Below are 27574 nucleotides of genomic sequence, written 5' to 3' on the forward strand. Positions count from 1 at the left end.
AAGTACGTTGTATTTCGTATGGATGACTGTAAAAAACAAGATAGGATGTTAAACAAACTTGACTCTATAATGATCTAATCTTCATACATTTATGTGGGGCTAAACGTGTCAGTATTATAACAGCATTATAACAGCTAAATTAAAGATGTAGTCAAATCTACTTTTGGTATCGAGTTTCTTAAAATCTGATTTCTGTGAAAGGGCTGCGCTTATGGTCACTTCCCACCATGCTTCTGGTGTTAAACACACCTGTTGGACAGGTATGATGTCATCAGACAACAGGCGGTGACCCGTGACAGAACGTAGCACAGCATATCCTGCAACAACTCTCTCAGTTGAAAACACAATCCTTCCAGTGTGTTGCGATTACCCAGTCTTTTATATAACATCCTTGGTCTAGTCAACAATTAAAATGGCGCTTGTTCAACTCCTTGGAGAAAGTCTACAGAAGAAAGCTGGAGACGAAGAGAGGGTACAGACGAGCTCCCTGACGGGGGAGGGGCGGTACGTCGGGTTGTACTTCTCGGCGCACTGGTGCCCTCCTTGCCGCATGTTCACCCCGGACCTTATCGAGTTCTACAACGACTTCAAGGCAAAGGGAACTCTGGAGATCGTGTTCGTCTCCTCTGACGCGGACCAGGGCAGCTTCGACGGGTACTTCGGCAGCATGCCTTGGCTAGCAGTCCCGTATTCGGACAGGCAGAAAAAGGTCTGGTATTTTAAAAATCCATAACATGACATACTTGTATGTTGCAATTTAGTACAGTAGTGCCGTAAGGTAGTATTGTGGGTTACGATCCTCTTTCCATGAGGGGCGCTAATACCCCCCTCACATTTGGCGCGATTCGATCGGACGACGAGTCTGCGAGCTCTAATTTACGAGGAGGCATGACCCTGATGCCGACGAAGAAATTGCAGAGTTCCCCCTTCCCGTCAGGGTCATGCCTCCTCGTAATTTAGAGCTCGCAGATTCGTCGTTCGATCGAATCGCGCCTAATGTGAGGGGGGTATAAGCGACCGAAGTATTGACAGATCGCTAAATCTATTTCACGGATAACAAGACTACAGCGTATCTAGGGCTAAAATACTAAAACAAGGAAGTTCTGCTGCAGTACCAGCTACAGGGGGCCCAAAATTGAACCTGACCTTCAGATCAACAACACCTACGTAAGGTGTGGCGTAGTCTTCTATTGAAAGATACGCAAATGGCATATGAGTCATAGTCCAGGGTCAGTGTCCGCAACAATAGTCTGTTTGTGTACATGTGTGCCTTTCGTCTATAGTCACGAACACGGCCACGTCACATCTATATATAGCCTCCATGAGCCCTTCCTGAAGGTGCGCCCCCACCGCACTTGTGGCAAGCTTGCGTCACTGCGGGGTTCGAAAGATACTCAACGAATTTCAGAGATAAAGGACGAATTTTCTTTCTTTTTGTGTATTTCATCGTCTTCTAAGTCATACTTTTACGCATTACGCAATATCTATTAGATTACAAAAAAAATCGGAGAAAATATCAAAGCAGTGACACAGTGAACGAACCCCGCAGTGACGCAAACTTGACACAAGTGCGGTGGGAGCGCACCTTTGTATACATGTACATTTATCTCCCAAAATGTCGGCAATTTATCCTCCTCTGTATACAGAAAAGAAACCAAACCCAATAGCATTCATTTTAGATTAGATGTATTGTTGATGACCCCTATTTTACTTAATGTCCACTTTGTTATTGTATACTATTCAGTACCATTATTATCATCATTGTACTATCATACATGTATTTTTGCAATTAGCCGTCGGGCATGAGTTTGCAATAAAGATATCATATAACGTTATCTCATTTTCTTCGTGCAGGCGGAGCTTAGTGACAAGTTTGGCGTGAAGGGCATCCCCACCCTCGTTATCCTGAAGGCTGACTCTGCAGAGGTCGTCACCAAGAAGGGGAGGGACCGTGTCATGAAGGACCCTACAGGGCAGGACTTCCCATGGGGATAGAGCAATATATTATAGTGATGTAATCTGTGCTGAAATGAAACATTTTACACCAAATGCAGCGTATTTCCTAATCTCCAACCAGATCCACGGTGCGTAATGTATAGTATCAAACTCCGGTGCCCATTTGACTCCCTTAGCCGGCTACACTCCTTGGCCAGCTTTGATACTATCTTATGGCATTGTAGGATCTGCTTGGAGATTACGTATTTCCGTCACTATATTTGTCTCACAAATATTGTTCCTCGACATCATCCCAAATATTGCACACAAGAAAGTTATTTTGGATAAAGTTAAACTTTAACTTCCAACACAAAAATTTAGCTTACTAAAATTTTCAACTGTTCAACTCCAGTCTTTATCAAGGAATTACGACCCACTACATCTGTGATGTTGCGTTATGTAGATATCACACGCCTCATCAGTGAGTAGCAAATGTGGGTTTGACTTTATCCAAGACTTCTACCAACACAGATAAACTTTCATGTTAAGATAACATTTACTAACTCAACTGAATAGACTTTTGTAGCTACAAACTCTATCAAGTACCTGTACGACACCTATGTTTATTTGGCAAAACCGTTGTTTATCTTATTACCTGAGTGTCTAACCTTCATATACATCCTGAGATATTGTTCACTCCAATGAAGAATTCATTTTTTTAAGCCTTCCAGTAATGTTGCTGTTAAGTATATCCGTAAAATTGTTGAACATACAAATAAAACTGCTATGTATACAAATAAAAATTCACCGTATTCGGTAAACTTGCTATGCATTATCGGATTAAGTTCAACAATAATGTGTTCAGTACATAGTCATCCTAGATGTTATGAAAGTGTTTGAAAAGTTTTGATACTTTCTGATCATAGACGATTCTAAGGTAACTGGGCAACGTAAATGTACATGTACACTTTCAAAACCGAGAGCTATCATACAACCGTGCATATTTGTTACGTCATTGTCACAAAGCGGGCCATTTACATTCCTTTGTATCTGAATACGAAATGAAAGTCTTGCCATTGAATGAACTATATTTCTATTACGCCGATTAAATAATGTTTGAACAACATGAAGCTCTTCGTGAGATCTCTAGAGTTTCTCATAAGTCTTCTTTAATAGTGGCTCATAAATTATGCAAATTAGGTTTTTGATATGGATTACATAAATGACATATGGTCATTGATCACTTTATTACGTGACTAGCATGTGCATGGAAAATATAAAGCTGTCACACCTTTCTGTGAATTGGTATCCTCTTCCATTTAACCCCATGACCTGGAATGTCTGTTATGACTCGTAAACGACGTCTTTTTATCTCCAAGCAGATCCTACGAAAGCTACCAGAGGAGTGTTTGGCTACATGGCAAATGTACACCTCTTGCCTGACTACACTCATTGACCAGTTTAGTACAATATTACGCCATTGTAGGATCTGCTTGGAGATTATAGTTCTGCCACCTCTGACCTCTAGATCTACTTCGTCACTCCCGAAAGTCTGACCTTTGCGGTGACACCGTCTTCCCATCAACTTTCTACCACTCGTTCGAAAGTGTATTCGAACAACTGCGAACACACAAGAACGCAAACACCCAGGCACATCGAAAACAGGACCCCGGTTTTGCATGGAGACAACAATACATTGCCAGTCCAAAACCAGATAGGTCAGATTTTCTATATCCGGTGACCCGACCCGACTGGTCAGTCAAGATGTTACCAGGGACAAAAGACACTATAGCTAGCCACTGCCCGAGGGCCATAATCTACACAACAAGGCGTAACACAACACACCACACAAATAAGCCACCTGCTTATATCCCCGTATAAAAGTGAAAGTGTAGATTCACTTGCAAACTGTCATAAGTAAACGTGATGTTCTGAGGAATCTTAAGATGGCACTGGTGGAGCTTTTAGGAGAGAAACTGCAGAAGAAAGCAGGAGAGGAGGAGACGGTGGACACGAGTACTCTGGCGGGAGAGGGGCGGTACGTGGGGCTGTACTTCTCCGCCTTGTGGTGTCCGCCATGTCACGGCTTCACCCCGAATCTCGTCCGCTTCTACCAGAACTTCAAGCAGACGGCCGACAAGGCGAAGGCGTTTGAGGTGGTGCTGGTTTCAGACGACACGGATGACGACGCGTTCGTGCAACACTTCGGCCGGATGCCGTGGCTGGCCCTGCCGTACTCAGAACGAGAAAAGAAGGTGAGATTTATAACCTCCTTTTGTAGCCAGCCTGAAATAATTTTCTGTCCCTTCGATTTTGATTCCTATCGAGCGCCCAAGGTGCGACGTTCCTAGAGAGGCCCGGGGGCATACTCCACCTAAAATTGTGAATTCTAGACCCTCTGAAATGCTCTTTCCTGCATTTTGAGGTATAAATTTTGCTGGTAGACTAAGCTGTTCAACAGCATTTATTTTGGTGAAAAATTACACAAGGGAGACATTTTTTTTTAGTTTACCGTTTTCATAGGGGACGGAAAATCTTGTTTCTGTCCCCAGCTGCAAAATTCCGTCAAAGGACGGAATGACAGGTGCTGGCTACAAGCCTCCAAGCAGATGTAAGAATGTAGGGCACAGGTTTTGCGACGGTCACATTTGCGCCGATTCCCGTACGGGATGTAGCTCAGGCCGGGATCTGATGTCACAAATTTGTCCCAGTAGATTGCCGGATACCGCTTGGGTACTTTTCGGTGTTTTCATGATTACGTCACGGTGTCTAGTTGTTCCCGGGCTGATTTTAACTCGGATTAAAAAAATCTCGGGGCCCGGCTAGCCTCAGTTGCAGTCTTCGAACGGGGTTGGTTTTTATTTTAGAAGGGGGGGGGGGGGCTGGTTCGCGATTTTCGACGTTGGCTAGGTTCTCGTATTCCAGGAAAGGGAGTTTGCCGAGGAAAGGAGCTACGTATAATAATAATAATAATATCGGGTGTATTTTGCAGCCAGTAGGTACCCAAAGTGTGGGTAATGAGGCTGTATAACGTGGTCGAGGCACCTCCTCGAGCACGGGACCACCGTACGTACGAGTCAAACCCGAAAGTGCAAACACAACGTAAATTACTTAGTGTGACACCTTTTCCGATGCATAAGTGACATTCCATGACAGATGCATAAGTGTTTTCATGCTATAAAATTTAGGTCACAATTTCAAACCGGAGGTGTGAGATCTTCTAACTCTTGTTGTTATCTTTTTTTTTACGTGTAGAAGGACCTGTGCAAGAAGTACGAGGTTTTCGGCTACCCGATGTTGGTTCTGCTGGACGCCTCGAACGGTGAGCTCATCACCTGGAAAGCCCGAGACCGTATCAGGGAGGATCCCGAGGGCAAGGACTTTCCATGGAAGAAATAGACGACTGGAAGATTCGAAGCTCCTCGTTCTAACCATATCTTACGGAATCCGTGTACACATGCAAATCTATATGTCTGACTTTTAGGTTCAACCAAAGAAACCAGCTTTTGCATAACATGCAAATGTCCTGAATAAAGAGACTCTTTTTACACAACCACTGTTTTATTCAAACCGACGTTTCGGTGACTGTCTGTCACCTTCTTCAGGGCAATTCTAACTGGTTCACATTGTACTGCAGGACAGGTGTCGCTGCTCACAGTTCAGATGCGGTCACAAGGCGTGAAGTAGTTACATATGTACAGACAGATGCGGCACATTTATGATTTTTAATTTATGCAAAATATTTACAATGCGGTCCCAAAACAAAAGAGTGGTTGTGTAAAAAGAGTCTCTTTATTCAGTGACGTACCAACCTGATGAAACTATTCACGGATGCAAATATCCTATAGAAGATGGCACCTTTGTGTAAGATTAGCACGTATCATTCTCCTAAGTAAAGCCTCGCTCGCCGCATATACAAAAGCTTTGGGTAGGCTCTGCAGAACCGAGTAGAGGTTGCCACTTCTGTGAGTGTGACCTGTAACCAGCTGTCATCTTAACCTTAAGAAAACAAAAAGGCGACATTCTGATTGGCTGACAACTTGCCTGCAGAAGTAGAAACCTCAGGCTTGGTTTAGCAAAGCCTTTCCAAGTTCAATTGCATAAATGCAGGCTCTCCATAGCAGAATGGAGCATACATGTGTGTGTAGCTTTTGTACCACACCCTAACTCAAAGACAGCTATAAATAGCACAATGTAACTGATTGTAGCATGTTAGAGTCAGGAGTCAATACCACTAGTACGCCAAAAATAGTTACTCAAGCAACTGGATTCTTTCCGAAACGTCTGACCGTTTCAAAACCATATCCAGTTGCTTGAGTAACTATTTTTGGCGTATCTTATTTACCTGGATGTCTAACCTACATCGACGTAATACCACTAGTACATCAAAAACTATCGAAGAAAAAAGAAACACAGCACACAAATTTATTACCAAATACTCGTGTTTATTTAACATGAAAGTTGGGCATACAAGCCTTTCTTTGTCATTTTACATCGCTCAAAAGCTGACGAAAGCAAAACAGGAAAGGGCATCACAAAAAAGGAGCGACAGGAATATGGTTCTCTTGAAAATAATTTCTTCCACCGACTCATTCTTCTTAAGAACTCTTCTACAAAAGAACTTAAGACTTGCTATCAACCCTCTTTTTTACACCTCTCTGGAAAGGGAATCTACTAAACAATACTGCAACATTTCATGGGAACTGTGTAGGGTTGGTTTCTCTCTAGTTGCACAGATACTTGTGATCTCGACATGTAAGCTTTCCTTTCTTTTACTCTTTAGAACACATAGTAGTACAAAATAGACATGACTTTTTTCCTTTTGATAACAAGAACATAATTTTTTTTCTTTCATAAATTCTTAAGTCTGGTGTACAAATCAGACTCTGACATGACTCTAAGACAGGGGCATACAGGTGGTAAAGATCCTAACTTTTCACATGACAAGTACATTGAGGAGTAGTGTAGAAGTAGTAGGAGTAGAAGACCTTACAATTAGAAGCCACAGCAATGTGGAAACTTTTCCCTACTAAGGACTGAACTGAACAAATGGACTGAACATGCATTGGCTACCTGAAAATCAGGGAAAGAGTTAACATTCCAGTTAACTCACAGGCAGTATACAGGAGCCGTTCTTTTGTATGGCTGGTACACACAATACTATTTTGGCCTGACTATTCTGAGAAGGGGGGGAGGGGGGGCAAAAATTAAAATTCCATGGCAGACCGGTCTTCCTTCTTCCAAACTTTCTTTACAGTGTACGAATGAACATCAGAAATTTAGCTTCAACCCACCCACCTATACAAAATGAGAACCATCTTCTAATTAGCTGCATGAACAATCTAAACACCAACACATTGACACCAAGTCTGAAACAAGACACCTACACTAAAACATGTAATAGAGGGGCTCACATATATATATAGTAAATGTACTCACATCTGTAGGTTCACAATGTACAGAGAAAACTTGAAACACCTTCAAACAGTACATGTACACAAAACTAAGCTTCCTTCAAGCTAACAAACGGCTCAGTATTGACCTATGCAAGAAAGATGAAATAAATAGAGGCAATTTCAACGACACCAACTTATTACACCACCGTATAACCCTTACTGTGATCATAGTGGCTTGGGAGTGGGGAGTTGGGTAGTAGCACTTCTTTATACATATTATATATACTGTTTTGTCGGTACTGTTGAAAGTTATCTTTACAATGCCCACATCACTGCTAAATGTACGAACATAGTAACGAAAATAGTTCTGCAGCTAAAAAAAATGGAAATGGCCACATTGCTTTATCTGTTTCACGGAAAGCTTGGCTGTGCTGGAAGGCACCAAACCGACAGCACAAGTTAGGAACCAGCCTTCCCTTACAAAGGAAAAAATAGCTTCAACCTGAAGAGTCACCAAAAAACAACACACACACCAAATAGCAGTAACTCAAGCAACTGGATAAGATTTTGGAAACATTCAGACGTTTCAGTTAACACTATAGGTAGTGAATGCTATCTCAAATGTTTGACCGGTTCTAAAATCATATCCAGTTGCTTGAGTAACTATTTGGCATATCTTATTACCAGGGCGTCTAACCTTCATCAACGTAACAACACAGTCGGACAGCATAGGCAGTTGGAACGTACATCTGTCACTCAACATTCAGAGGTTACAGGACACAAACACTTTGGTACACTGCAGTATTTACATGCTTTTATATAACTGATGAGGAACACACATTTACATGATTCTGTAACGCCACAGAACTAGGCACACTGATCTAAGGCTGTTGGAGAAACCCAAGTCTGAGGATGCCATTCCAACTGCAAATGCTGCCGGTATTGTAGAGAGGGCAGTTAACAGCAGGATATACATGTACAGCTTTATACGCTTCAGACAGTGTACAGGCACTGATTTGTACAGTTTCTGGAATATCATAATAACAACAACAACAACAACAACAACAACAAAAGGTCTGTAGATACAATCATTCAAGACACTTTTATGCGTTTTGCTATGAAAGGAAATGTTCCACGATATACAGTTTTTCTTCACAACCAATACGACACAAACCAGATAACTAGGTTTAAAGTGGAAATTAATAGCAATGTTAACAGTCAAGTACTATTGAGAAACTGCAAGTATGGATTGATGCTGTGTTCCTTATTTGGACTTTGAGTTTTATCTTCCTGCAATGTCAAATTGACACCGTCTTTTCATACAACCCGCTTTGATAATTTTTCTCTTGATATCGATTGAATATGAAAACTGAAAAAAACATTACAGCTAAAGGGACACTCTTATGTAACACATGTTTTTCTATGGTTGCACTTGGACAGTACTGATTATTTTACCCCCCCCTTTTCTTTACACAGACTGCCCCTGGTAGACCATGTCAGTGCCTGTCATTTTGTCAAAGATTGACTACTGCAGGCAACTTATGTTTTTACTTAGGTGCCTGTAATGCCGCGGCATCACTTTTGATAACTGCAGCTTTTACAACACAAGGCATTGCATCTTGATTTGTAAATAACCCTCAAACAGAATCGCTACAACGAACGTTGACTTCACCCGTGTACCACATAATTCTTTTGCTTTTCATTTCTCCTGAACAACAAAACCTGGAAACTTATACTCTCTTTGTCATCTTTTATCAAAACTTGTAATCCTAACATATCAAAATGAAGTCCTGCCCATCTCCGCAACTTGAAAACTGAATCAACCTAACAAAACAAAAAGGATCAATCTTTAGTGTTCGCACATCTTCTTTGGGAAGATCTTTACTGTCAGGTAGCTTTTCCGTTGAAGATCTTTTTAGCAGCAGTTGGTCTATTGTACCGCGGCTTGCTGGGGTCGTTCAAGGTCGTCTAGCGAGAGGACCTTCTGTCCGGAGGGGAGGGAGGGGGCAGGCATGGGCTGACGGAGCACGTCCTGTCCAAACCACTTGGCAAGGTTGTCGGCGGGGGTGGGCGACTTGGCCAGGGGGCCGCCCGGTCCGTTCTGGGTGGTGTGGCTAGTGATGATATCTGGGGATGACATTAAAAAACAAAAGCTCTTGTTTTTAGGCTCGCAATCACATGCTTCTGTATAGTAGTATACTAAAGAGTACATGAACAACAGACCAAGTTGTGTGTTTAATGACAATCTTTCTGTTAGAAGTAGGAAAAGAGATAACCTATTCTGGGACCTTTGACCTAACTTCCAAGATATGCCTAGTATATGGAAACAAGCCACTCTATTACATTTAAATAACCACAAACTTACAAGCAAAGAAACAAAAAAACTGAAAGCAAAACTACTGTACAAAGAGGTACTGTAAATGCAGAAATGTTCGCGGTGGATTATTGTTCGTGGTTTTTGCGGCGGCCGCTTCACCGCAAATTTAAAACCACCGCGAACATTTTCCATAACAGTAAGAGACTACAGTGCATGGTGCTACCGCGGAATTAAAACCACCGTGAAAAGTCCATTTTCCCACTACCGCGAAATTAAATCCCCACGAACTGCATTTACAGTAATAAAGAGCATGTACCCACCAGGTCGTTGGTGCAGGTGTGCCTGAGGTGACACGGTTCTGTTAGGCTGGGGGGACATGGTACGCTGCATGAGCTGCTGCATGGCCACCTGCTGTCCCAGCCCATTCTGCATGGCCAGCTGCTGCTGCAGCATGGCGGGATGGGGGTGGGACCCCGGGGGGAGGGACAGGTGACGCATGTCCATCCCGGGGGGAGCCAGCCCCATGGCGACGGCGGGGTGGGGGGCGGGGACGCCCTGCGGCGGCACCATCCCCCTCATCATCGACATGTGGTTGGGCGGGAGCCCCACGCCGGGAGGTACCATTCCCATCCCGGGGTGGATGGGCACACGGGGGACCATGCCCACGGGGACCTGTGGGACGGGGTGGCCGAACAGGGGGTGGGGGGCGTTGACGGGGGAGCGGTTGGAGGCCAGGCGCTTGTTGATGATGGCGGCAGCGATCTTGGCCATTTCTGTGGGGCTTCGAGCGCGCTGATCCTGATTGGAGTCGGCCTCCTGTCCACTTTTCTGTTCCTGGCCATCAGCATCTGTTACGGTAAATAAGAGATGGAACACTTAACAAGTAACACCAAGCGCTGTCGTAAGACAGTTAAAGACATAATGTCATCATGTATCAGCCCTTTAGAACACAAGCAGGAAAATGTTTCATAGAAAATTGAGAAATAAACACTAGCACAGCTAGAAATGAAATGATCCAAAAACATTGAAATCTAAATGAACAGGTTAATCTGTTATAACAAAGAAATGACAGCAGTTTCTGAATATAGCATACACCATTGAACAATTGCTTAGGCACTTTTAGTTCATAGTGAAGGCACAATAACAGACAGCGAATAAAAATGCCTTAAATCAAGTTAAAGAACAGTGCACATAATGGCAAACTTTCAGAGGCTTTAAGAGGCTACTACTAGTACTAGATACAGGAAGACAAAAAGCGTTAGTCTTAGGTTGGCCGCTCTACTTACCTTTACTAAACATACTTTCACAAGAACCATTTCTCTTCATCCTGTTCTGAAGTAACAAAGTTCTAATGCTGATATAAATGTCTAAAACCTTAAACCTCCAAACAAGACCTCCACCCACCTTCCTTGTTCTTGTCCTGTAGCTCTTTCATTAGGCTGGCTACGGGAGAGTCCCGGTTCCCATGATCCTTTGCTTCCTTCTCCTCCTTGTCCATGTCCTCTGCATGCTTGTTGTGCAGCTGGCGGATGACAGCTGTGGGGGTGAAGGCTGCCGGAACACGGGGCTAGAACACGGGTACAAAAGCCAGTCAACAAAAGTCAAACAGACCACAGTCAAACCTGTCTATAGCGGCCACTCAAGGGACTGGAGAAATATGGCCACTATAGACAGGTGGCCACTATAGAGAAAATGTTGATCAATTGACCATGAGCATGCTACACATGATTTCAGTTCCCACTAATCTTTCTCACCAAGTAACATTGTCTCGATCGGTAAATTCACCGATAAAGACTTGCACTTTAATGCTCAATGCATGCATACCTTTTGCTACCGGCAAAATGACCCTGTCAGGAACTTTAAATCCTCGCAAACTACAATTTCAAACTCGGTGCAGTATGGTTGCAATAGGCAGTGTTTCTGTATCAACGGGACCGGAAATGGTGTGGCCGTGGCCGCGTTGGACAGGTGGCTGCTAAGCCTATTTCTTAATCATTACGAATCCAAGGGACCAACAAAAAGTGGCCACAATGGCCATGTGGCTGCTATGCAAAGGTGGCCGCTAATACAGGTTTGACTGTACCTTTCTTGAAGCAATGTTGAAGTAAAATCACCAACACAACAATTGGTCTTATTTTCCAATTTTCGACTGTCTAAGATGTCACATTATGCAGATAGAACACATGACCCTAGCTGCATCACATGGGGACAGAAAAAATTGCCAAGGATTGAATTTGACTGATGAGTATTTGGGCAAGTCCAATATTTGTGTTGAAGATTAGAGTTCAACTTTACTTTATAATGATTTCTACCAGTACAAAAAGAACTGCCGCAATGCAGACCTCCTCAGAAATCAAAAAAAGTTAAAAACAAAACAAAACAGGACAAAAATACAGCTATTCATCAACATTCAATGCTATCTATGACAACAGACTAATCTAACTCTTTTCCAGGCTCAAAACAACTAAAGATCCTTTTTAGCTTTGAATTTCTGAGATGGCAGTGTGATTGCATTGGGTATAGGGTATGCTGTGATACAGCAGCATCTAAACCCACCTTGTTAGCTGTGGATGTAGGCGTGTGCTGGCCTCCTTGAAGAGGCTCCCTATGTGGGGCTCCCATGTGTGGAGGGCCTGCATGGGGGTGTCCCATCTGCTGTGGGGGCCTGTGCTGGGGAGGGGGGTGTGGGTGGAAGCTGGGGGAGTGAGCGCGGCGCATGCTGTCACGCTGCTTCTCCAACTGTTTCTTGATGACGGCCTCCTGAAGGATGCGCTGCGTGTGAATGGCCAGTTCCTGTGGGGACGGTACGCGGGCGAACGGTGGCCGCACTCCGGGCGGGCTTCCTGACATTCCATACTGTCCCTAAACAAGGAGAAAACATCATGTCACTTCATTAGTGCCTGAACATTTTGGCAAATAATACAACTGCGCCATACATCCTGCTTCATGATTATCTGTTTCTTAATTTTTTTTTTTCTTTAACCAGGCTGGCCCTTGTATTGCTTTTCAGTGAACACTGCTTTCCAGTGAATACAATACAGGAAAACATGTTTATATAAAATCAATTCACACACACTTCACAAGTGTCATTGACGAAAGACGACGGACGTTGTCTGAAAAGTTGGACCGTCTCAAAAAAATCATATCCAGTGGCTTGAGTAACTGCTTTCTGGCATATCTTATTACCTGGATGTCTAACCTTCATCCAAACATACAGTATATTCACAAAAAAGAAAAAAAACAATCACATATCCATCAATCTTTCACTTATATAATAAAATACAACAGCTCAGTAAATTCTGCATGAATAAACTGGTTATAAGGAAGAGAGAGGAAACCACTGTATGATTGACCTAAAACTGTCTTATACCCGTCACATTGCGCGAAAATCAATCGGACGAGAAGGCTGCGGCAATCGTCCGAGACTCGCTTATAATAATAACTTATTGCACAACAATTGTACAAGGTACAAAGTATGGTTTACATGTGGCAGGGACGGTTTTCAGGTGAAACATACGCGCAACCCTCTGTCGATCTTAATATGGCCGACCTTCCATCGATACGCCCGAAGATCGTGGATAATGTGGTATTAACTATTATGGTAAGTGAGTGTACGTACAGTCATGGGTGAGCCTGGTAGCTGGCCTGGCATGGAGGATGGCACCTGTAACCCTCCTATCATACCTGGGGTGGGGGAGGGCACTGGAGAGAAACCTGCAATGGGAATAAAATGGTTTACAAGTGTACCTAAATAAGACATCACAGGGCTCGAAATACCACCTGCATATGCAGGTTAATGCAGGTCAAATTGGAGTTGTGCAGGTATTTCTGATGTTTACCTGCACCGAACCTGCACTGGTCCATGTACTAGGTTTTATACATAAATCATTCTATGATGTTGATGTTTGTGAATTGTTATAGCTGCATTGGCTGTTACTATCGCCTATAAAGCATAAAAGAAAAATAGCAATGGTTCCTGAACAATTTTAGCATGATCCAGACTGAATTCTAAGTATTTCGAGCCCTGCCGTCAAGTACAGGCACAGAGATTTAGGTAGATAACTTGTTCACTTCAACTTCCTCATAGACTTCTTTGCCGCAAACTTCAATCCACCACTAAAAATGCTTGCTCTGTCTTCTGACTACCCACCATCTTGTTTCAACCACAAACTCTAAACCATCATGAACACTACTTTCTGCTTAATCTGAAATCGAATCCTTGCCAATGTAAAAGGCATTCACATCATTCGGAGAATCTGACAACAATGAACGATGAACTTTATTGCGTGACAAGTGACCTACCTAGTGGAGACGGAACCCTGGGGGATCCCTGGGCCATGAGGAAGTCGTGTGGGGAGGGGGGTCGGTGCAGGAGGGGTGGGGAGGGTGCCCTGGGGGGTGCCGCGTGTCGCTGGGAGTGTGCCATGGACATGTGGGCCTGCTGTAGGCTGGCTGCACCCGTCTGTTTCATCAGCTCCTAATACAGATGAGAGAAACATGTTAAAATATCATAAACAAAATAATTTAAACTATTCATAACTGCATTCAAAGGAGAATCTGTACAATCACAGGCTATCATTTTCAAAGCTGACCCCCCACCCCCCTATCTCACACTTGAAATGCTGCCTCCCTGTCTCTTTCTATACTGTAATTCCTGATTGTTCAATCTTTTATGTTCACGGTTTTCACGGTGATGACTGCAACGTGAACTTATCATTAGCAAATGATGCATGAAACTGTTTTAATGCCCACCTGCCAACACAGTGAACATTCAGTTCCGAGAACAAGTTAAATTTTCTCAGACCGTGAAAGTTTGGTACTGAGAAGACAAAGTGAATTACAATACTGTAAATGCAGAAATGTTCGCGGTGGATTAATATTCACGGTTTTCGCGGTGACCACTTCACCGCGAACCTAAAACCACAGCGAACATTTTTTTTATTATGGTATTAGATTGCAGTCTATGGTGTTACCGCGAACTTTAATCCACCGCGAAAAGTCCTTTTCCCCGCTACCGCGAAATAAAATCCCCGCGATCTTAATGCTTTACAGTACTTTCTGTACTTTCAGCGCCATTGCTCCGATGACCCCATTACTGCCTATTGTTGCAACACTTTGTCTAGCATCTAGTGACTATTGTTAACTGAATCAAGTTACACAAAGGTAAGGTCTGCCCACCTGAATGACATCCTTTGGAGGTTCAGGCCCTCTCTGGGCCTTCTGGTTATCCATCTGCAGTACCTGGAGAGGTGACAGGGGGCGTCCATCTGATCTAACCTGTAATTATACAAATTGTCAACATGAGCTAGCCCTGTCATTCACCAGTTGTTTTTTGAATGCTGACAGGTGGAAACAGTAGCAGGAAACTATGATGCTATACACACTTGCTACGTTGTAGATCTATTTCTTCTCATGTAAAATTCCTATTCACAAGGCATGTTGAGATGTCTTCATTTTCAAGGGCTAGGTTAAAAGTCTGTTAACAAGAAGAGTTAGAAGACTTCATGCCTATGTGAAATGCATCTTTTGTCTAGTTTAATTGTAGTTCATCAATTTTGCAAATTAGATTTTTATCGACATAACACATATTCATTGATCAATTTCTGACACACTACAGTGAACATGAGTTGCATGTGGAAAATATAAAACAACCCAGATAGACCAAAAACAATACCTCCTCAGGAATAAGTAGACTCTTCCTTTGACTCCGTCTGTCATGTCTGACAAATGACTAGTATTGACACCTTTGAACTCTCATTCCTGTCACTCCTGCAAGTCTGACTTCAGCAATCTTCCAACTAACTTCCAGCCACTCTTTTGTCAACTACAAACACAAGAACACAAACAACAAGACATGCTGAACACAAGAAAGGCCTCACCAGTGCTTTAGGCTGCTGTGGTAGGGTACCAGTCGCCTGCATTGTGGCCACCAGTTTGTCAAACGCCGACAGTCCTCCGACAGGCCCTCCCTGCCTTGGACCAGACATGGGCGGGGCCGGTTGCTGGGTGGGGACGGGTTGCCGTGGCAACTGGTGTTCCTGTGGGTGTTGCCGAGGGAACATTGGTTGCTGGGTGGGGGCCTGCTGGTGCTGTGGGGCCTAGAGATAAGGCAAGGATGATTAACTTAACATGCGCTATCACTTGATTTTACAAACAATAGAAACAAACTACATTCACGAGACAACCATATTACCATAACAAAGGCTTTGAGTCATTTCAACTTGATAAGGATCAGAGGACTGATCGAAAGCTTGTTGGTGAGGGCTTTATTTTGTGTACAGTTTAAAATTGCAACATAATATTACCATACCCTTTCACAACCAAAACAGCCGCAACCCCTCAAGCATCAAACCTCAACATTTAGAGGAATCAAACACAACTCAGGGCTCTAGCCAGCGTCCGTTTTTCCCTCAATTGATGGAAATTTGCTGCGTGTGACGGAAAAGTTTTTAAACCTATCCGTCAACATTGACGGACAAAAATTCTTGGTGGAAGGTAAAGGCAGCTTGTGCTTTATTCACATACGTGAGTCGTAGGCAACGCTGCATTTGAGTTTGAGTTTATTTTGCAGTACTAGCTTACAAAAAAGTGTTATACGTCGTCCTCAGTCCGAGGTTTGACCGCTCATACTGTACGTACCCTGTGAGGTCCTGCCTGCTCACTCTGCTGCTTCTGAATCACCAGCTGCTTCAGCTCAGCTTCTATCTCCTGTACACTCTTCACACTGCCTGCCTCGGCTGGAAACAAACATCAGATTTATATAGTAGTACATAATACAGAAGGTATATACATGATAAGGAAAATCAATCTTAATTTTGGCAAAACAACACTTTTGAGTTAGGGCAACCATAGGGCACCAATGGCCGGGTTATACCAAAGACTCTAAAAATGGTACTTCCTCCTCTACTAAGAGGGAGAGTATGGAAGCTAAACACACTACACTACCAGTGGACTAGCCCCCTGATGTAGTGACCTATGTGTGATCCCAGGGCTATGAAACGGAGATGGGTGCCGGGCCTGTCATCATCGTATCCATTTTTGATTATACTGCTGCTGGGATCCCTGTCACGGGTAGGCAGCAGTCAGATAGTCTTCACACGCCTGACACATCACAATGTGATGTATGGCAACTTAAGCTTAGCTTTATCTTTAGCGTTTGTGCGTTATCGGACGTACCATGCTGTTGAAGACTGTGGTGTTTCTGTGACATGGTCTCCATCAGGGGATGAACCGGGATCCGTGCCTTACTCAGCATCTCCAAGATGTTCACCTGTACAGAACGGGAGTAGTTGTACATGAACAAGACAAGAACAAGAGTCTGTAGGACACAAAAATCCATCAAGTACTTACAGTGTTTCAATGTGAGCTAAGGTATGATGTATTTGATACCCTCTCTACCATGAATACGAAGTTCTTTTAATTTTTGAAACCTATCTACTACTACAAGCTGGAACCTAACGTCTGCTTGTAGTGCAATGCAGGCTACCATTAGGCAAGTAACAGCTGCTGTAATGGGATGTGCCACAATACCTTCAAGATGGGGGTGTTAGTCTATAATTCTTCATTACCTAAAAATACTGGTACAGTGCCCAAAATCTTTGTTTCTACCAACATGCTAAAAATAAAAAAATCCAACAAAAGTATCTTGAGTTATAGGTGCAAACAAGAAGTACACCTGTCTAGGATAACCATTCTATAACCCTAATACTCTACTGTACAGTAGTTTAAAAACACAAAACATGTTGCAACAGCTCCCCCTACCTTCTGCTGCTTGTCTGGCGGGTGAGTTTTAGGTGCGAGCAAAAAGTACCCCTGTCTAGGATAACCATTCTATAACCCTAGTACTCTACTGTACAGTAATCCAAAAATACAAAACATGTTGTAACAGTGCCCCCTACCTTCTGTTTCTCGCCTGGCGGGTGAGTTATAGGTGCAAACAAAAAGTACCACTGTCTAGGATAACCATTCTATAACACTAGTTCTCTACTGTACAGTAATCCAAAAATACAAAACATGTTGCAGCAGTGCCCCCTACCTTCTGCTGCTCTCCCTGCGAGTACATGAAGGCAGGGGGAGGAGCGATCGGGGAGTGACCCTTGTCCTCCATTCCCGCGGTCAGCCGCTCCAGCTCCTCGTGGATGGACGAGCGCCGGCTGCTGGGGCGACTGTTGCTACGGGAACCGGGGCGGCTGTTACTACGGCTGCTGCTGCGGCTGCTGCTCCTGCTGGCGAACCAGCGGCTGAACCGGCTGCTGCTGGCCGCCGCGCTCTCCTCCGGACTCTGAGAGATCTGGGAGGCAATTTGGAGAAGTGACACTAAGTTTCCTTATTGAAAGCTAACTTAGAAAATCATCTTAACCTGAAGCACACTGAAGTACCCATCTGGCTACCAATAGGCAGCTGGTTCAACTGGGGTAGCCACTCACAGCAGTTTCGAATTTCTTTTTCGAATTTTTAAAAAATCAGGAGGGCTTTTTGCTCCACTTTATACAACATTTTGTCTTTTACTAGAAAACATCACAAAAATTCTGTTTCAAACATCTATTGTTGGTTTAAGTGACTAAAGTCCTGGTATAGTGCCATGGAAAGCTGTCAGGGACCCATATCTATTCATTTCTTCATACTACCATTTTAGCTCAGTCCCTTGAGTGGTTGCTCAGGAGAAGTTTGACTGTATTGACAACACCTACCATCACACAAAATATCATTAAGATCCGTACAAAACTTCTTGAGTTGTGCTGTTAACAAATGCACTCACACACAAAAATACAGCCATTCTAACATGGCAAAAAGCATTAGAAACTTACAGGAAATCCTGGAATGTTGCCATCAATGTTGAAGAACTCGTCAAAGTTGAAGTCGCTGCTGTGTGCGGTTGCGGGCGCCCCGCTGCGCCCCTCCCCGTCCTGGGACATCTCCGGGGAGCTGGAGCTGTTGGTTTCCAAACTGCCGTTTCTGTCGGGCTGTTTACTACTGGCTGCAAGTAGAGAGAGAGACAAAAACTTGTTGAAACAACAAGAATGGAAAAAGCTACTTCCCTTGTTGTTAGTTACACATCCTCAGGGTTGCTTATAAGAGGGAAGAATAAAAATCATTGATGATGGAGCAACATGAATCTAGCTCAGCTCTCCCTGAAATGTACTCCCTACCCCTGTCACACATTGCCGACCATTGCCTCCAAACCTTCTTCAGACCATGATTAGGGGTTAGTCCCGAACAAGGTCCTTTTGTGGTAGGAAATTGGTTGGTGAGTTTGTCTATTAGTTTTTAAAAGTCGGTTGGCGTATATAAAAAAAAATCAAAGTTAGGAAGTTGTATTCTGCTTGGATACAATCAGAGAAGCAAAATGTAGCAAGAATAAGATGTATATGGATCCCAGGCTACTCCCAACCCGGTGCCAACCTTGGCTAATGAGGGGTCAGAAATAAAGTGGGAAGGACCCAAGTCAAATGCTTGAGGGTGAGGCAGCTTGTGTGTTGCTTGTTGCATATAAAGTCTAAACCAGTGAGTGACATGCACTGTATACTGTGTTACTAAGTTTTCTTATCTTTTTGCACATGAAAAGACCTGTTGTGTGGCATCATTCATACAAATGTGAGGAAAATTTGAAAAAGTACACAGTGATACATTGTTAAGTGTTTCTCTCTCAGAGAATGATAATGAGCATTTTTGTTGTTGTTGTCTCCAAGAATTCTGTTGTTGTTAACCATGGCAAGCACAGCTTCCTAGTTATGACAGGAAACTAGAACATTTACCTTCACCGTTTAACATAATGTCAACACAGTCGCTTTCACAGGGCACGGTTTCACTCGCTAACATGCCTTTCTTGTTGTCCCGTTTCTTGCGTTCCACGTAGTCCTCGTAGCCGCCAAGCTCGATGGTGTCCGACTGGCTGGTGGGGCCCGCGGAAAACCACTCCGGCTCGTCCATTGGGCGACCTGGGAAATGTACACAGGGGTTCATTTAGAGTTGAAGAACTGTGTGTTTAGGTTTAGTTTCATATAAATTGAGATCTAGATTTAGCGATATCATTCACTATTATTCTTGGAGTTCAACAAAACAAAATAATTACAACAGCAACATACAACAGCATATACATTGGATGAACAGAAAACTTAGAAAACTCAAAACCAAGGTGGGAGTAGGTAAAGACAAAAAAATCATAAAAATATGAATCAAGATATATTTTGTAATTCAGGTAATTAAAAAGGCTGTGCAGATGAATCCTTAGATACTGTAATGTGTACTTTGGACAGAATTCTGTGTTCACAAGCTGTTCTGTATTAAAAATGACACTTACTGTTGAGCCTGCGTCTTTGGGGATCATGCTGCAAGGAGTGAAGAAAAAACAATACATTGTTTTTAATTTTACTATAGTAATCCTTTCAACTTTTCCGCCAAGTGTGAAATAACTACCGTGACAGAAAAATTGAAGGCAATCAATTTCTAAACATTTACAGCAATAATTTTTATGTGAGACTTCCTTATTTTGCTATGCTAACTTTTTGTGAGATAGGGAAAAATACTGTCTGTCAACATTTTACAATGATTGCAAAAAACTTCCTGGTATTGAGCTCTCTTACTACCTTTCAGGAACAATGTAGTGTTACATTCTGTTCAAACTTCAGTACAACGAACTTATGTTATCACTTTGCCACTAATTTTCTATTGGTTAGGCAACATGCAGAAGGTTCAAGTACTGTAATTCCTGATTTTTTCAATGTACTGTTATGTTCACGGTTTTCAGTGACGACTGTAACGTGAACTTATCATTACCGATAACAAATAAAACACAGACTTTTTTAATGCGCACTTGCCGTGACAATGAACATTTAGTGCCGAGAACAAGTTAAATTTTCTTAGACTGTGAAAATTTGGTACCGAGAAGACAAAGTGAATTACAGTATTCTTCATGCCGTGAAAGTTTTCTAATTTTCCAAAAATAATTTCATCAGGTTGGTTGAAAATTATTGGACTTTTCTTTTGCACAACCATTTATGTCTCTTACCTGCTTACCTGAAAACAACAGAAATGTGAGCAGGTTTTAGACACTACTTAAAGTATTGTGAAAACAAAACTGAAATATCCTTTGCTAAATCTTGTTTGCTTACTCGGTCTCTGCCTCCTCTGTCTCTGTTCCGTTCCTTGTAGTCCATCTCACGATCACGACTATCTCTGCCAAAGTCCCGGTCCCGCATGTCTCTGCCTAGATCTCTGTCCCGGTCTCTGTGATCTCTGCCCAGATCTCTGTCCCGGTCTCTTCCCAGATCTCTGTCCCGGTCTCTACCCAGATCTCTGTCCCGGTCTCGACCATCCCTGCCAAAATCCCGGTCTCGGCCATCTCTTCCCAGGTCTCGCCCGTCCCTCGCGGCCTCCCGCTCTCGCTCAAAGAGGTTCAGACGCCCGCTGCCGATGCGACGCTGGTTCCCGCGACCCGACTCGCTCTCTCTTCTATCCAGACGGTCCATGGGGCTACCTCTGCCTAAAATACGGAGCACAGTGACCAACAATTCATTTGTATTTTCTAATACAAACACGCTTGTGTCAAAAATTCTGGAATATCGAATTAAGTATATTTTTGAAGATCTAAAATACCATTATATATAGTCTTGTCTGTATTCATCTAAGTGGAGATAGTAACTGACACAATGCAGGGCTCGAAATACTAGGTGCACCCAAAACTGGAGCTGTGCACCCAATTATTTTCTGTGGGTGCACAGGTTGCACCCAAATATTTTCTTAGGTTTATGTATGTAAAGATATCAAAGTGTACTAGTATACATCATATTCTTGACATCTACGTGTTAGAAAGATAATAAAAATGTCTGTCATGGTACTTGCTTAAGAATTTGATAGCTTGAAACTTTGATAGCTTCAAGTTTTATTATTAGGTTATTACTTAAGTTAAAGTGGTGCACCCAAAATTTTTTTGGTGCACCCAATTTTTTAAGCTGGGTGCACCAGTGCACCTAATCCCCAAAATGAATTTCGAGCTCTGCAATGATACAACGTATCTCACAAAGCTATGAGAAGAGGCCAGTAGAGAGAATAAGGCATAAATGATCTAAAGATAGCCCAAGGAAACTACATGTCAGCATAAGTACTTGAGTGGCCGTACCTTTCTCGTTGTTCGATGTCTGAGTGGTGACCTGACAGCCGCTGCCGAAACTGCGTCTCTGTGGGCTCAGCACGATCCCATCTTTGTCATCCTCTCGTACGCGCTCTCGAGGATCTGGAAATAATGTGACACAAAACTGACTAGATGGCCCAAACTTGACCTCTACCTTTATCTTTCCAAGGCCCACCAACATACCAAATGTCACCACAATGCATCCATAGCTTCTAAGTTATTGCCACACAAATGTGGAAAAACAAACACGCAGGCAAAAAAAAAGACACACCACAAACAATACCACCATTAAAACTCCCTTTCACGGAGACCATGGAATACAATTACTTTTCAATCATGTTCAAAAAGATAGAGACCAGAACATAGAAGAAGACACCAATTGGATCCATCCCTGAGGTATTGCCAAAAAAGTGGAAGGTCTGTTGTTACCTGCGAACGATTTCCGACGAATCTCTCTGTCGTCACCCATACGAGACCGTTTGTGATCGTCAGGCGCCGGCGAGCTGGTGGCGGACCGTTTCCCCGATATGCACGCGTGCCATCGCTCTGGGTCCCAGATACCCTCCGGACTAGGGATGATACAAAACATGTAAATATACCTACTTCACTTTTGATTGGTTGATGGTAAGTCGTTTAACTTGGAGTATTTATGCCCCCTCTAAGGCGGCGAGCGTTGAGTGACCAAAAATGTCATTACTTCACACTAGGCACATTGAAAAAGCGGAGGGTATTCTGCAAGCTTTGTGCATTTCGCTGTCTGTCATATCATACTTTTACATGATGACATGGATCATATTCCAGTCTATGAAGTCATAGGTCATAAAATCCAGCTTTAATCTAGTGGAAAAGGCAACAAATGCAAGGTTCACAGGACTAAAAGTTCAGAGCAAGCACAACTGACTGACACAACCATACAAGCCGCATGTTGCATTGCACTTTAACCAACAATATTAATGTTGAATCCAGTATTTATTTTCATAGGGCAAAATCTATGACTTACCTGTCAAACTCCTTGGATAAGTAGGCTGGTCTCTGTTTGGATGGCCCACTTTTTGCCAAGTTCATCAACTCTTCCTATACATAGCAGAAGACATGATATGGAGCATTCAGCAAAACGATACTTTTCGCCTGAACATATTATCTTTTATATATGCAAAAGAATACCTTTCTCTTGAACATATCATTTTTCACATGCAGTGCACAAAGATGAGGCAATAATCATGACTAATATTGTGATCCATTCATCTCAAGACCAAGATCCATCTCAAGAGTTAAGTCCTTTTGTGATCATACACCAGTAATTGTTGCCATAGTAGTTTAGCTGGTTAAGCACAATTTGGAGCATTACATGTAATTCCCAGTACTAATTGTGTCCCTTACTTGTATGTTATATTTTAACTAATCTTAACAATTGTGTTTTACATTGAAATACAGTCAAACCTGTACAAGTTATAACCTCTACAATTTACAAAAGGACCACCTGGTCAATGCGACCATAAAATTTGGTGGTCCCTTGGTTAATTGTCCTAATACTGGACACAACCATTAAGAGACTTGTCTACATTGACCACCTGTCACAAAGATGATATTCATATGATATAGGTCACCCAAGTGGTCTTCTTGGGCACTTTTGACTGTAAACTTGTCTGATAAAAACATAACAAATTTCTTTGTATATGCAGCGTGCAAAATACCCACTTGCACATTGCAACCACTTTTTGCTTGGTGCAACCTACTTCTAAACTCAGGTTGCACATGGTGCAACTTAGATTTTGAGCCTCTGCAGAACTTGATTTTGTTCTCAATTTACTTGGAAGAAATAAATGGACCGTAGCAGCTCCATTTCATATGAGCCAAACATGTATGTATTGTACTTTTTTTTCCCAGAAATTAGTGAATTGTAGGTGGTGCAACTTGAAATTCAGTTGTGCAACCTAGTTTTTGCCCCAGGTTGCATAGTGTGCAACCTGGCTCAGAAAAGTATTTTGCACACTGATATGACAAAAAATTTCCAGTTTTTTTCAAATGGTGCATCTATCTCAGTATTACACTAACACTGTTTCATGATGTAAACTAGTAGATGTCCAGCTACTTTTCTTACCTTGTTGTATCTGTGCTTAGGCAGTTTCTTTTCTTCTGCCTTGGCTTCTGGAGGGTCTGCAGCATCCTTCTTTTCTTTCTCCTCTTTCTCTTCATTCTCCTTGTCACTCCCTTCCTTCTCCTCTACCTTCTCCATCTCTGCCTACCCCTGCCTCACAGCCTTAAGAAACAACAAGATAAAGTCAGTTCAATCAACAATCAAGATCAGTAAAACAGGTAGGGGGCTTGGTTCAGTTTTTAGCAGGGCTCGAAATACCACCTGCATATGCAGGTTAGTGCAGGTAAAATTTGAGCTGTGCAGGTATTTCTGGTGTCTACCTGCACCTAACCTGCACTGGTCCATGTACTGTGTTTTAATACTTTTATAATATGCATAAATGATGACCTGTGATGTAGGTGTATGTGGATTCTTATTAGCTGCATTGACTATTACCACATATTAGGTATAAAAGAAAAAATAGCAATGGTTCCTCAACAATTTTAGTATGATCTATACTTCCTAAATTCTGAGTGGTGCAGGTAGAATTTGTCTAGTACAGGTAATTTTGCAATGTTACCTGCACCAGTGCACTTATGCAGAAAAAAGCATTTTGAGCCCTGAGTTAGTGACGCTATCTCTGGACCTGGAGTTCCGGAATTCGAATCCAAACTGTTGTCAACCAAATGACATGCATTCAAATTTCTACCCAAAAGGGTTGAAGTCATTCGGACAGGAGTCCTGGACCTTAAGCTGTAGTCCACTGTTCCATTGTGCTTGTTAAAAAAAAACTTATGCATATGCTGTTGATACAATAGTACCGTGTCTATTTTGTCTGTAATTATAATGATGAGAGAAGATTTGCTCTTCTAGGTCACTTTCCCAGAATCTGTTAATCTTTTCTCCGTATACAGTAACTGTTATGCCTACCTGAATACGCACACTGTACATGGTACCAAACAACTTGCTACTTACAAATTTGCTACCGTGGATTTAAGAAAATTCCATGTTTATTGTGCAACACTTCTAAATCCATCTCATGTATGTATTTCTTATCAGTTATGGGACTCTACAAGTACTAGATCTGTGTGAACTGCATGTCATTAAATACCATGTTTCGGTCCGGCCTTGACATTATTTATTTCTAAATAATGATTCAAGATACTTAAATAACCATTTACCTGAAAATTGCAAGTCTTTTATTTGCATCGAAAGGTGCTAAAGATCCCAGACATGACCATCAAATAGCCCTAGAATGCTTTTCATCTTCAATGTGTAACATATTCTGTCTGATACTGATAGTGATACTGTACAATGACAATTGAAAGCAACAAAACCTTTATCTATTGTCAGTGTACTTGCTTTTGAACAAGACTGGATAAGAAATTCTTATTGTCTAGCACATGAAACATAAAGACATCAGAACACAGTTGCTCAATGTAGCAATAAGAAAACAGCACAGAACCATAAGAAATGTCAGTGTCAAATTCAAAATGTTGGCCATGGTGTCTTCTTTTCCTTGCTATCAGATCAAAAACCCGACACCACAGAATTTTTGGTGTCTGCCCGTTTCCAAAGTCATATCCAGTTGCTTGAGTAACTGCTATTGTGAATTTATGCTGTTTTTTTTTTTCCAAACTTGATATGTTTAAACTTAAATTACTATCTCATTGAGAATCTAAGTGCCAGGGATTCTCAGAAAATTAAGCAATTTAAAGAGAGTACTATTGTTTAATGTAAGGGTCAAATGAAGTTTGGATTTTCATGTTCCAAAAAATGAAATGCTCCCTTCATGTCTAATTATGGCACACAATTTCTTGAGTTTTGAATTCTTGTCCTGGATAATGATAATGACTACTATAGTATATGCTAAAAACAGTCTAAATGGTAAAAGTCTGTACTGTACTAGTGTACATGGTTTCAGCCAGGGACTGAACTCATAAGTCTGCATCCTAGCTTTCTGTCATCATGATGATATAACAATTGTTTTGTTGCTAAAAATGTACATAGAAATGTCCTAAATAATACTGTGTGGCCTTACTATTGTTTTTTAACTAGGCTATTCCATAGCCTGGGGTACCATCCGGATACAGTAGTTCACTCCAACGTTTATCATACACTCACTTCTGTTATTTTGTCTGGGAACGTTGACATCTCTAACATCTGGAATCGTCCAATTTTGGACAATGGCACGGATTGGCCCCTACACATCAGCAAAGGAATGGGTTCAAGCACTTGATCGAACAGGTGGAGACCCGAAATGCCCTCCGTCCGCTTGTGGATGGCCTGTTGTCACTGAACGTGTGCTCTAGAAGTTAGAACCCATGCCTTAATTCGCTCATCGACTGGCCAAAAGGTTTGAATGTACAGGCCCCCAATCGTGTAGCAGAAGTGAACATAGGAGCGAACTACTACCTGGAGGGTACCCAGGCTAGCTATACCATCCATTCCCCTTGTACGCATGTACACCTGATTTAAGTAGATTATGGTAATGAAACTCAACAAGAATGAATTGCAGATGAGCAGTTAAACATAAGACAAGTTTAACACCAGCACCCCAACTACTCATGACACTAAAATAGTACTTGCAATAATAATCATTGTAAGAATATGCTTTTGTGCTTGCTTTCTATTCTTACAATTTGAATTAAAGAGCCAAAGAATGTGTAAAGTTCGCTCATTACCACTTGAATGGAAAATAAAACAACAACATCAATTGAAGTTGTACACAAAGGAAATGCACCAAAACAAAAATTACCATTACAGTAAGTGGCATAATAGATTGATAGAATAAATTGTAAGTTAGGCTGTCGTAGGGTTAGTAACATGGACAAAGCTCAAATGTCCAAGAACTGAAAGTTTACTTTCTGCCATATCTAACAAAAAAAATTATGGACAGAAAGAAAGGCATTCATCACTTCATAATTTTTGACAGGAATGAAAGAAAAAAAAATTGACCAAATGCTTAAAAAAATTGTGCATGGAGCACAATTTCCACCAGAAGAGCACATAAAAATACCAAGGACACTACTGACGACATTATCTTGGTTGAAAATTGCCTGACCTCCTTGTTGTCGTTTCGTCAGGAAAAGTAAAAATTTCCAACAAAAAAAAAAGTGAGTCATGAAATGACGAATGTGACGCGGCGGCCATGTTTCGTCATGCCGTCCACAGACAAGCATCTTTCCCAAAGAAAAACAAACGCCATAGAACAACGGCCTTCCGTGAAAAGCTTTGCCGTCTTAATTCGTGGGCTATAATCCTGGCAAATTGACGAAGATGTACGATAGAGATGCGCAAGATTTGAAAGTTTGCCAGGTGCAGCGAGAGGTGGCTCGGCGGCCGTCGCGCCACGTACCTTCACTTCAACCGCTCGGCCTTCCCTCTTCTCTCCTTTCCCTGAGCTTGGAGTCTCGTCAAACGTCACAAGAACAACCTCACTACACAATATGACACAAAGGTCGGTCCTAAAGGGTCACAAAGTCGTGCATTTTTGGAGACACAAACAACTACACTTTTGACAACAAACCAAAATACTGATACTGCAGCTGCTAACAGTGGAAGCGGAATGCCCGGATGAACGCATGCGCTCTCATTAAAAGAGGCCAATTTGCATAAAGGTCAACTTATCACTTCCGGTTGTCAAAGCAAGGGTGTTGTTCTACAATAAACCGCTAGGTGCGCTTGTGACAGTAGCAAATATGTAGAGTTCAACGACC

At 42.3% G+C, this 27574-nt stretch overlaps 4 protein-coding genes across 7 annotated transcripts in view; 2 read left to right on the plus strand and 2 right to left on the minus strand.

The window, feature by feature from the left end:
- LOC118426514 (coiled-coil domain-containing protein 157-like) overlaps nt 1–27574 on the minus strand; it is a 1184186-nt gene that overhangs the window by 752584 nt on the left and 404028 nt on the right. The gene's annotated exons all lie outside the window — the stretch shown is intronic.
- On the plus strand, nt 266–14520 carry LOC118426563 (tryparedoxin-like). Of its 2 annotated transcripts, XM_035836059.1 has the most exons (3): nt 266–709; nt 1855–1996; nt 14488–14520. In XM_035836059.1, exons 1-2 carry the CDS (start codon nt 413–415, stop codon nt 1993–1995), a joined length of 438 nt encoding a protein of 145 aa, XP_035691952.1. In that variant the 5' UTR covers nt 266–412; the 3' UTR covers nt 1996; nt 14488–14520. The 2 variants fall into 2 exon arrangements, with proteins under 2 accessions (XP_035691952.1, XP_035691951.1); XM_035836058.1 differs by lacking the exon at nt 14488–14520 and having other exon boundaries at nt 1855–3065.
- On the plus strand, nt 3736–5537 carry LOC118426558 (tryparedoxin-like). Its single transcript, XM_035836053.1, has 2 exons — nt 3736–4190; nt 5191–5537. Exons 1-2 carry the CDS (start codon nt 3882–3884, stop codon nt 5332–5334), a joined length of 453 nt encoding a protein of 150 aa, XP_035691946.1. The 5' UTR covers nt 3736–3881; the 3' UTR covers nt 5335–5537.
- On the minus strand, nt 6360–27473 carry LOC118426509 (eukaryotic translation initiation factor 4E transporter-like). Of its 2 annotated transcripts, none has more exons than XM_035835960.1 (20): nt 27214–27473; nt 23880–24038; nt 22779–22852; nt 22208–22347; nt 21767–21880; nt 20760–21130; nt 19949–19976; nt 19404–19586; nt 18456–18625; nt 17684–17938; nt 16825–16918; nt 16288–16385; nt 15528–15746; nt 14827–14925; nt 13951–14125; nt 13268–13362; nt 12205–12510; nt 11053–11215; nt 9969–10496; nt 6360–9458 (listed from the first exon to the last, which is right to left on the minus strand). In XM_035835960.1, the coding sequence occupies exons 2-20, from the start codon at nt 24012–24014 to the stop codon at nt 9262–9264; spliced, it is 3444 nt and encodes a 1147-aa protein (XP_035691853.1). In that variant the 5' UTR covers nt 24015–24038; nt 27214–27473; the 3' UTR covers nt 6360–9261. The 2 variants fall into 2 exon arrangements, with proteins under 2 accessions (XP_035691853.1, XP_035691854.1); XM_035835961.1 differs by having other exon boundaries at nt 19470–19586; nt 27214–27472.

The sequence above is a fragment of the Branchiostoma floridae genome, chromosome 11 (genome assembly GCF_000003815.2).
Source record: "Branchiostoma floridae strain S238N-H82 chromosome 11, Bfl_VNyyK, whole genome shotgun sequence".
Lineage (NCBI taxonomy): Eukaryota > Metazoa > Chordata > Leptocardii > Amphioxiformes > Branchiostomatidae > Branchiostoma > Branchiostoma floridae.

Excerpts from the sequence above, each read along its gene's own strand:
- LOC118426563 (XM_035836059.1), top strand. The coding sequence starts at position 413 with ATGGCGCTTGTTCAACTCCTTGGAGAAAGTCTACAGAAGAAAGCTGGA. Across the intron at positions 710-1,854 it reads ATTCGGACAGGCAGAAAAAG|GCGGAGCTTAGTGACAAGTT; the intron begins GTCTGGTATTTT and ends TTCTTCGTGCAG.
- LOC118426558 (XM_035836053.1), top strand. The coding sequence starts at position 3,882 with ATGGCACTGGTGGAGCTTTTAGGAGAGAAACTGCAGAAGAAAGCAGGA. Across the intron at positions 4,191-5,190 it reads ACTCAGAACGAGAAAAGAAG|AAGGACCTGTGCAAGAAGTA; the intron begins GTGAGATTTATA and ends TTTTACGTGTAG.
- LOC118426509 (XM_035835960.1), bottom strand. The coding sequence starts at position 24,014 with ATGGAGAAGGTAGAGGAGAAGGAAGGGAGTGACAAGGAGAATGAAGAG. Across the intron at positions 19,587-19,948 it reads CCAAAGACGCAGGCTCAACA|GTCGCCCAATGGACGAGCCG; the intron begins GTAAGTGTCATT and ends TACATTTCCCAG. Across the intron at positions 14,126-14,826 it reads CTCCAAAGGATGTCATTCAG|GAGCTGATGAAACAGACGGG; the intron begins GTGGGCAGACCT and ends CATCTGTATTAG.